The sequence below is a fragment of the Amborella trichopoda genome, chromosome 3, assembly GCF_054954075.1.
Source record: "Amborella trichopoda isolate Santa Cruz 75 chromosome 3, AtrichopodaSantaCruz75HAP2 v2.0, whole genome shotgun sequence".
In the NCBI taxonomy this organism is placed as follows: Eukaryota; Viridiplantae; Streptophyta; class Magnoliopsida; order Amborellales; family Amborellaceae; genus Amborella; species Amborella trichopoda.
Window position 1 is genome coordinate 53753316 of NC_142338.1, and position 11379 is coordinate 53764694.

Consider the following 11379-nt stretch of genomic DNA (forward strand, 5'->3'; position numbering starts at 1 on the left):
TGTAGGCTGCACTCATTTATGTGTCTGGACACCTTGTCCAGAGGTCCCCTGCTCCACACAATCTCCCCCTCAAAATCATCTCAAGTCCAAATTTATGGCCATCGTGAAATCGAAGACACAAATCTGAACGGCGAGAAAAAGAGAAATTTGTTCAGAATCGAGACTGCCAACTTGCTGGAAAACACTTTTGAATCAACAATCGTCTCGATGTATGTATACAAAAAAGATTGTAAGTATTAAAAGTAATGCATTTTGTAATACATTATTTGCACTATCTATTCTCATATTTTAAAATATTTATAGATGTGCTCTGTACTCTTTTTTGGAGGATTAAATTTCACAATCAGGGGAAATAGATTTTCAGCCCATCCTTGAGGTTTGGGGTTAGCCTTGCCTCTTACTTTAGTTGTTTAAGGATGTATTAATAAAGGATTGGGTTTCTATGAGTTTGCCGACTCACATATGCATATGTATCTACCCTTACATGTAGAGGGTTATGTACCCATGACTCAAAATTTTCTTGCCAAGCCACACGAAATAGATTCCCGGAAGTATGCGGAAAGATTATTGCTAACTGCCTGAAGTGAGAAGCAAAAGTATTTTGATAAAGACCTTCCTATGTGATATCATCATGACTCTCAGATCCATCTTAAAGATAGATTTTGGATCCAAAATTTCAAGAGATCTATGTTCTATAAAAAAATTTAAAACAACATTTTCAAATTCAAGTAAGTGTTTTTTTTCTTTTGAATTTTTTTGGTCACCATCTTTTCTCTGAACGTCCATCTGACAGATGGATGCTCGATGGTCAGATGACACATGCATCCACTGACTCACAAAAACTTCTCCATTAATAAAAATATTTCAAATATTTTCTCCTAAACTGCCAAAAAAAATCTAAAGCAAATGTAAGCACTTTAAAATATTTTCTCCTAAAAAGATAAAAAATTCTGAACTCAAAGCATAAGCACCAAGCTTTTTCCTGGTTTCTATCCATTGTACCTAACCCAAGGCCCAACAACCGTCCCACAATCAAATCATGGATGCCCAGTCCAACTTGACAAAGTGGAAGTGAGTCAAGCACACCTCTCATTGTAACTTCACATAAAAGATTGCACCACCCACCATCACCAAGCCTGCAACAAGCCATGGCGCCCATCCCCTCAAGCTTTCCTCACACAAAGTGCACAATCCATCCATCTCGACCATCGCCTGTTGAGCGCTATGACCTAACACCATGGGATCTGGCCATGCTCTCCGCCCACTATATCCAGAAAGGTGTCCTCTTAGGTCAACCCTCATCTTCTCTGAGCTCTGTGCTTGATAACCTCAAGGTCTCCTTGGCTGATTGCCTCACTCACTTCTTCCCTCTCGTGGGGCGCCTGGCCACGAGTACTGATGGAGCCATCTACATCCAGTGCAATGACGCCGGTGCCGCCTTCATTCATGCCAAGGCCACTCATCTCACAGTGGATGACATCGTGGCTTCGCCTTATGTCACTGACGATGTGAAGGCCCTCTTTGCCCTGGATGGTGCCATCGGCCACGATGGCCATGAGCTACCCTTACTAGCCGTTCAGGTATCTGGTGTATCTGTTTGTGCCATTCTATTCGCAATTCTATTACATTGTATATGCTGGGAACCAATTCAACATGTTTGGACATTAAAAATTTTATCCATTTGTATTGGTCTTCCTTACTGGCTAATTATTGGATTGTAAACCATGAGCAGGTTACAGAGCTGAGTGATGGTTTGTTCATTGGGTGCTCCATGAACCACACCGTAGCCGATGGCAGCTCCTTCTGGAGCTTCTTCAACTCGTGGGCAGAGATATCGAGGGGGGATGGAAGTTCTTTAAAGATCTCCCAGCAACCAGTATTAGAGCCCTGGTTTCTTAAGGATCGCCGCATAGCCATGAATCTTTCAGAGGATACCCTAGAAAGATACTCCCCACCTCCCCTAACTGAGAGATTTTTCCATTTTAGCGCCCAATCAATAGCATTGCTCAAGCACAAGGCTAACATGCACATAGATGAGGATGGATCCGGCAAGATCTCTTCATTGCAGTCTCTAACAGCACTCATGTGGCGAGCTGTGACACGGGCTCGTGGTTTCCCTCCAACCCAGACCACCAAATGTGGGATGGCCGCAGGGAACCGATCAAGGTTGTCACCACCTCTATCACCTGACTACTTCGGCAACTGCATCCAGGCTATTGCTGTGAGTACAACCGTAGGGGAGCTGCTCAGCCAGGAGCTTGGCTGGGCAGCATCAATGCTGCGGCAGGCTACACTGGGCCATACAGATGTGAGCGTGCGAGCCCATCTCGAGGCTTGGATGAAAGCACCCCGGCCATATCACCTTAGCAATTTTGACCCTTTTAGTATTGTGGTTGGGAGTTCACCCAGATTCCCCATGTATCAGAATGATTTTGGATGGGGGATTCCCCTCGCGGTACGCAGCGGTAATGCGAACAAGTTTGATGGCAAAATCTCTGCTTACCAAGGGAGGGAAGGAGAAGGAAGCATGGACATGGAAGTGTGTCTTGCCCCACAGGTCATGACTGCCCTTGAATCAGACCAAGAGTTTCTTGCAGCAGTTACATATCTGTAAATGGTTGGAAACAATGAATCAAAACTAAGCGAGTCCAGGCTCCTACTCGCCCTAGTTACTTGACTAACCCTTAAGGACCCTTTCGTAGTAGACATTCTTTTATCTTAGTAGCCAGCAAAAATTGCACCTACATAACCAGTAAATTTCAAATCCATCACATTATAACAAACATTAGCATTACATGTTTCGTTCCAATAATGAAGGATCTACTTCACAATTGTTATTAGTCAATTCCTCAATTTGAAATTGTTGCTTGTCAATCACTCAAATTTTAAGTGACCTTAAGCCTCAAGGAAGTTTCATCCCTAGCGAATTTCCCTTTTTCAATGGTTTTAGTCAACTTATCTATAAGATTGTTTTTATTATGAATTCTATAATAAAATTTTTCATTATTCTACTGCACATAATATAGTGATATTGGATATTAATAAACTTTGTGCTATCATGTTGGATTCTTTGCCAAAAACAACACACTCTAGCCATCACTGAAGCGGTACCCTTTCTTGTATAACTCAATTACTCCAAGTAACTCAGACAAATTGATTACTTAGATGTAAGAGCAAGTGAGCATATACCTGTAGAAGACAAAGCGACCATAAACTACGATATCGGTAACTAACAAACTGTACCACCTCCCAAATAAAAAAAATAGAGAAATTTATGCCCATACCCATTTAATTAATTGCTGTTACTAAGTTTCACCTTTTTAACGTTATTACAATCATACTCTTTTTCTACGGCTTTTTTTCAAAGTCGCCAAAATACCCATAATTTGGATTTTAAAAATCCAAAGTTTACCAAAACCCATTACGTTCCTTTGAAAGACAATAAAATTTTTGCAACTTCTGGATTTCAAACTTCAAAATTTTATTGTTGGGGATTGGATTCCAGTAACAATAAGTTGATGCCAATAACAACTTCAGGAATCCTTTAGTGTTGTCTATTGGATTCTAATGAGGGCCTTGGGTTTTTAAAAACCTGAAATTTGTTGGTGCAAAACCCAATAACAACTTTGGAGCAATATATGGGGCGAATTGAAGTGCTCGACAACTTTGGATTTTGAAAATCCAAAGTTGGGGCAATTTGAGGAAAAACCATAACATTTTCAAAATGGGTACGAGGGTAATATTTCTATTTGATAGGGGTTTTAGTAATAACCATTAAACAAAGGGGTATGGATGTATGTAATTTTCTCAAAAAAAAAATATTGAGTTGTAATCCTTTTATCCGAAAAGATTGCAATATGCATCTACATAACCAATAAATTTCAAATCCATTTCATTGTAACAGATATCATCATTGCATGTTCCTTTTCAATGATGAAGGATCTACTTCACTACATCCAAGGATCATGACCAAGATTCATTGCTTATCTATGTGCAATATCAACCTTGGTAAACATAGCTAACATGAACCTCCAACTAGAGTATGTGGTGCTCGATATTTTTGTGTTTTCTTTCCTTTAGTCAGAATATTATTTTGAAGGCAACTTAATGTGCATAGAAAAATGGGTTACTAATTGGCTTCGAATTCTACATGTTGAAGCACAACAATGCCTTCTCCATATAACTCTTTACAAGTAATTAGATTTTCTTCTTTATGCCTACATTCATCCTAAGAGTTCAATATATGGCTCCTAAATCTTTCATTATCAATTTCCTAGCCTGAGTTTTAAGAGCTGCAATCTCTTTTTTAGTTGGGACGGGAAGAATTATGTCATGGACATATAATAACCTGCAAATAGATCTCCTATCACCATAAATACAAAATGAGCAACTTCACATCTTTGAAATTCAAGCTCAACATAAAATAATAAAATCATGGGCTTTGTTAGAGTGCTCACACTATAAACAATTTAATAATTGTCCTCAACAAATTTTGGACACTTAAAATTTGATATAGTTTCTTTAAAAAAATTAAGATAGTTTCTCTCTCTTAATTTTTTCAAGTAGTTTATCTCTCCAAAATTTGATACAATTTCTCTTTTTAAAATTATAAGATATTTTTTCACTCTAAAACTTGAAATTTGAGATATTTCCTCTCTCTAAAATATTTTTGAGATAGTTTTTCTCTCTAAAATTTCATATTAAGCACGCTGGCATCCTACAGTAATGGCTTGTTCTTCAAGACAAAACGTTATTAAAAAAAAATAAAAAGTCATTGTACCTACCCCAAAGTCAAACAACCCCCCCCAAAACCAAATCATCGAACTTGAGACAATGGGACTGACTCAAGCCCGCCTCTTACATAAGATGGAACTCACATCACCAAGCCTGCAACAAGCCATGGCGCCCATCCCCTCTAGCTTTCCTCTCACAAATTGCACAGTCTACCCATCTCGACCCTCCCCTGTAGAGCGTTACGACCTAACACCATGGGATCTGGCCATGCTCTCTGTCCACTATATCCAGAAAGGTGTCCTCTTGGGACAAGCCCCCACTTCTTTGAGCTCTGTGCTGGACGGCCTCAAGGTCTCCTTGGCTGACTGCCTCGCTCATTTCGTCCCTCTCGCGGGGCGTCTGGCCACGCATACTGATGGCTCCATCTACATCCACTGCAATGCCGCTGGTGCGGCCTTCATCCATGCCAAGGCCACCCATCTAACAGTGGATGACATCGTGGCTTCGCCTTATGTCACTGACGATGTGAAGTCCTTCTTCGCCCTGGACGGTGTCATTGGCCACGATGGCCATAAGCTACCCTTACTAGCGGTTCAGGTATCTGGCATATCTGTTTGTGCATTTGCATCTGCGATTCTATTACATGCAATTCAACATGTTTGGACACTAAAATTTATATGTATTGGTCATCCCTTATTTGCTAACAATGGGCTTTTAAACCATGAGCAGGTTACGGAGCTGAGTGATGGTTTGTTCATCGGGTGCTCCATGAACCACGCGGTAGGCGTTGGTAGCTCCTTCTGGCACTTCTTCAACTCGTGGGCAGAGATATCGAGGGGAGACGGAAATTCTTTAAAGATCTCCCGGCCACCAGTACTAGAGCCCTGGTTTCTTAGGGATCGCCACATTGCCATGCATCTTTCAGAGGATACCCTTGAAAGATACTCCCCACCTCCCCTACCTGAGAGATTTTTCCATTTTAGCACCCGATCAATAGCATTGCTCAAGCACAAGGCTAACATGCACATAGATGAGGATGGATCCAGCAAGATCTCTTCTTTGCAGTCTCTAACAGCACTCATGTGGCGAGCTGTGACACGGGCTCATGGTCTCCCTACAACTCAGACCACCAAATGTGGGCTGGCTGTGGGGAACCGATCAAGGTTATCACCGCCTCTATCACCTGACTACTTCGGCAACTCCATCCAAGGTATTGTTGCGAGTGCAACAGTAGGGGAGCTGCTCAGCCAGGATTTGGCTGGGTAGCATCATTGCTGCAGCAGGCTACTCTGGGACATACAAATGTGAGTGTGCGAGCCCATCTCGAGGCTTGGATGAAAGCACCCCGGCAAAATCACTTTAGCGACTTTGACCCTTTCAGTATTATGTTTGGGGGTTCACCCAGATTCTCCATGTATCAGAATGATTTTGGATGGGGGACACCCCTCGTGGTACGCAGCGGTAATGCGAACAAGTTTGATGGCAGAATCTATGCTTACCAAGGGAGGGAAAGAGAAGGAAGCATAGACATTGAACTGTGTCTTGCCCCACAGTCCATGACTGCCCTTGAATCAGACCAAGAGTTTCTTGAAGCAGTTACAGAGCTGTAAATGGTTGGAAAAAATTAATCAAAACTGAGTGTGACTCATACTCGCATTAGTTGCTTGACTAGCCCTTAAGGACCCTGTGAAATCAGTTCTCAATGGGTCTCCAACAAAGTCAGCCAAGCTCAGGTGGTTAGAAATGCAACAACCATTAATTTTGGACACATGACCTCCTTAATTTTCTGAGAAAATCACAAAAGCAAAAGCATAGCAAAAGCAAACACATGACCTACATGGTTAGATAAAAAGGGTTTACAAGCTCTCACACAAAACTGAAACTAGAATTTCTTTTCTATAAACTACTCATTTATAATACAACTCCTGTCCATTTTTTCTTTGCATGCATACACTTTCTATTTTTATTAACAAGCTTAATATAAACCCTAGAAGACATCCATAGGAGGCCATTTCTATCCCCTCCTTTCAACTTTTAGAGTGTTTTCTCTCCCATAGGATCACCTAACCTTTTCCGCACCACCATGGATTCAAATCACACAAACTAGGATCACCATAGTGTAAGAATTAAGGAAAGTTGGTGGCTATTCATAATATTAAGTTCCCGAAATGAACGAAATTTGGCTTTACTTTATCATTTTCTCACTTGAAATCATGTTTCAATTTTGATTAGTTTTACTGAAGAAATTGTTGTTCATCAATTACTCAATTTTCAGGTAACCTCATCAAGGAAATTCTGTACCGAGTGAATTTCCCTTTCTCAATGGTTTTAGTCAACATATCTGCAGGATTGTCCTTAGTATAAATTTACTGCAATAAAAAGTTTCCACATTTTACCACATCACATAGTGATGATATTAGATATCACGTGCTCTCACGGAAACAAGTTGGATTCTTTACCAAAAATAACGTAGTCTAGCCATCACAATAAAGCGGTATACTTTCTTGGACAACTCAAAATTCGCCGAAGTGACTCAGTCAAATTGATTTCTTAGATGCATGAGTAAGTGGTATATACTCAACCTATGTTTGTAGATGACAAAGCCACCATTGAATTGCAACATCAATAACTAACAAACTGTACCACCTCCCGAAGAAAAAACTATCTAGTAGTAGACCTTCTTTTATCTAAGTAGCCTGCAAAATTTGCATCTACATAACCGATAAATTTCAAATCCATCGCATTATAACAAAGATCAGCATCACAGGTTCCTTTTCAATAACGAAGGAGCTACTTCACAATTGTTACTTGTCAGTTACTCAATTACAAATTGTTGTTTGTCAATCACTTAGTTTCTAAGTAACCTTAAGCATCAAGGAAGCTCCGTACCAAGCGAATTTCCCTTTCTCGATGGATTTAGTCGACTTATCCACGAGATTGTCTTTAGTATGAATTCTCTGCAACAATTTTTTTCGATATTCAACCACACATCACATAGTGACATTGGATATTAATAAACTTTGTGGTATCATGAAAAGTTGGATTCTTTGCCAAAAACAACCCACTCTAGCCATCACAATGAAGCGGAATGTTTTCTTGCACAACTCAAAATTCTCCAAGTAACTAATTAAATTTATTTCTTAGATGTACGAGTAAGTGGCATACACTCAGAAGACAAAGCCACCATAAACTACAATATCGATAACTAACAAGCTATACCACCGCCTGAAGAAAAAAAATTAGAGAAAATTACGTCCATACCCCATTAATTAATTGTTATTACTAAGTTCCCCTTTTTTAAGGTCATTGTTTTCAGCTTTTTTAGTCACCAAAATACCCATAATTCGGATTTTAAAAATCCAAAGTTTACCAAACCTGTGTTCCTTTGAAAGACAACGAAAGTTTTACAACTTCGGGGTTACCACTTCAAGGTTTCAAACCGTCAATTGGCTTTCAATAACAATAAGTTGATGCTAATAACATCTATTGGGTTTCAAACCTCGAATCCATAAGGTGGCGTTTGATAACTTTCATTGAGTCACCCTGATGCTTACTTGGAAGAATACTTGGATTCTTCTGGGATGCATGTGAAAATTGGTAGGGTGTAAGCTGGAAACCCTTTTTGATAAATTGTGTTGCTGGTAATTTCACATGTTTGGCAATGGAAAAGCTGGAAACTACCTATAATATCGTTAATTATATATTTCATTGATATGATTGCGAAATGCAGTTTTTTTTAACATTTTGTAATTAAATAAGGTTCCTTCCATTCATCCAATATAATACCAAACATGTAAATAAATTCAAATAATACTTTATTGTGCTTGGACATTTCATAAAAGTGTGAACCCCCTCTAATGCTACCAATATTTACATAAATAGAGCATAACACCTGTAAAAAAAAACAGAGTTGGACCTCTTTGTCCACCTCTGTACACTGATAGTGAAAACATGATCCACATACGATACCATCAGAAATTTTCTGATAAATTTTTCATAATAGAAGAACAATGAAAGTCAAAAGAATATGATCTTAAGAACAGCTGCAAAGCACTCCATATCAGTGCACTACCAGGCATATAACCATGCAAGAAACAGCATTCAAAACTATAAACCCTTCGTGATCTAACTTGCTCAACCAACAAGTTCCCCCCATATAATAATACAATGGCCATGTCAATATTTCACAGTCTAGAGCTCAGAAGCGTACATCGTGGCTAATCTAATGACTGAAGAAACAGTAATCGAATGCACCAACAATCTATTAATGATGCATCAATAAGAATCAAGCAATTCAACCAAAACTAACAATAAAGAGTTGCAGAGGCAGCAGAATAAAGCATTACAAATTTCTCACTCAAGCAAATTAACAAAATAGTTTCAAATAAGAACTTGTGGAGACATCATTTGAACCAGTTGTTTCCTTAAATGCCTAAAACTATACTAGTTCTCTTACAGCTTATTGCTCATATACCCTGAACCCTTATCCATCCCTTTTGAAATAATCTTTTTTTTTCAGAAACAACCCTTATTAACTCACTGCAAGCTTTAAATTCCAAACAAAAACAAACAAGAAATTTAATATCTAGAAAATTTGAATTAAAAAACTAACAAAAAAATGACGAACCCAAAAAAACAGAGATCTCTTGCCCATGGCAGAGGACAAGAAGGACAAGATTCTATAAAATTCTGAACCATGAATCCAAAAAAAAAAAAAAATCAACCTTTTCCAAAGAAATCCAAAAAAAAAAAAAGAAGAACTAATTAAAAAAAATGCATTGGTTAAAAAAAGTACCAGATCCAGCTGCTAACTAAACAAATTACGCATTCACAAAAAAAAAAAAAAAATATGCATTCTGTGTCCATAATACATACATAACTGGTAAAAAATCCATATCCAAAAAACACATTCAGCAAAGATAAAAGGGAAAAGAAAAAAAGGTATCATTGCCGCAAAAACAAGTATCAAGAGATCCAGGAGAAACTCACCCCGAGTTCCAGCTACCAGGTTGCTTTCTTAACCAGAAGAAGATGAGCTAGAGAGGGTTTTCAGGAGTTGAGGAGTTTGGCGGAACAGTAATGGCGGAGGTGTGTGAGAGAGAGAGAGAGAGAGTCCACGCAAGGGTAGAGAGATATCTGAGAGGAGAATAGTGGGGAGAGAGAGAGAGAAGTGCAGGGTTTAGAGAAGAGGGAGAGAGCAGTTCCAGTGAAAACTCCTGCACACGGCACACACCGCACACCCCACCCCATGAACACAAAAAAAAAGGGAAATGGGTGTTCCGAATTTCACCGCTTCCAGCAGTTTCTCCCTATTACTGTTGTCAATTGGATTCCATGAACGATCTTGCGTTTTGAAAACCCAAATTTGTTGGTGCCAAACTCAATAACAACCTCGGGCCAACATATGCGGCGAATTAAAGTGCTTGACAACTTTGAATTTTAAAAATCCGAACTTAAAGAGTAATTTGAGAAAAAAACTTCAACTTTTTTCAAAATGTGTAATATTTCTAACTGAAAAGGGATTTTAGCAATAACAGTTAATCAAAAGGATACGGATATAATTTTCTCAACAAAAAAAAAACAAGAAGTTGTAATCCTTTCATCTAAGACGATTGAAAAATTTGCATTTTACATCACCAGTGAATTTGAAATCCATTTCATTGTAACAGATATCGACATTACATGTTCCTTTTCAATAACCGAAGGAACATGGTCACAATAGTCTAGGGATCATGGCCAAGATTCATCGTGCGTCTATGTACAATATCAACCCCGGTAAACATAGCTAACATGAGCTTCCTACAAGAGTACATTATACTAGAGGCTGTGGTTTCTTCTCTGCTTCAGTCATAGACTATTGTTTCAAAAGCAACTTAATGTGAATAGAAAAATGAGTTACTAACTAGCTTCAAATTCTAAATGTTGAAGCACAGATACACCTTCGCCATATTATTCTTTTGATATGAGATATTTTTCTTCATGTCTCGAAGTACATTCGTCTTAAGAGTTCAATTTATGGTTCATTTTCAATTTCCTGGCCTGAGTTTTAAGAGCTGCAATATCTTTTTTAGTTGGGAAGGGAAAAATTGTGTCATAAATATATAATAACAAGATAATCAATCTACTATCACTATAACAATGAAATGATCAGTTTCATATTTTTTAAAACTCAAGCTCAACATAAAAGAATAAAATCATTTATGCTAACATCTTAATGCTTGCTTCAACCCATACAATGTTCTTTAACCCACAAAACAAATTACCGTTTCTCAACAAAACCTCAAGTTAGGTCATAAAAGTTTATTCTTTTGGTTCATCATGCAAGAAAGGAGTTAACTGCATCTAATTCTTCCATATCTAAAGCAAATATAGCTGAATTATCCCCAATAACAAAGAAAAAAAAAAAACCGCAAAATGTCATTGAAATTAATTCCTGCATTTTGATTGATGTAAACACCCTTACTTATTCTGAATTGCAAACCTGAAATATATTTTTCACCAAAATCTCTTGTTTTATGTTTGGAACCCAAAATGAGAAAGTGTTAAGTATTGGTATCAACTTCGGTGGTCCAAACTGAATAATGACGCTCCACTCAATTTTCTTTGCTTAACACATGAAACATATTTATTTATTTAGTTCTACGA

General features: G+C 38.3%; 1 protein-coding gene across 1 annotated transcript; it reads left to right on the forward strand.

Moving 5' to 3' along the window:
* The first annotated feature begins 1138 nt into the window (after positions 1-1138).
* Positions 1139-6382, forward strand: LOC110006834 (uncharacterized). Its single transcript, XM_088862391.1, has 4 exons — positions 1139-1580; positions 1733-2611; positions 5026-5897; positions 5945-6382. Exons 1-4 carry the CDS (start codon positions 1149-1151, stop codon positions 6342-6344), a joined length of 2583 nt encoding a protein of 860 aa, XP_088718517.1. The 5' UTR covers positions 1139-1148; the 3' UTR covers positions 6345-6382.
* Positions 6383-11379: the final 4997 nt, after the last annotated feature.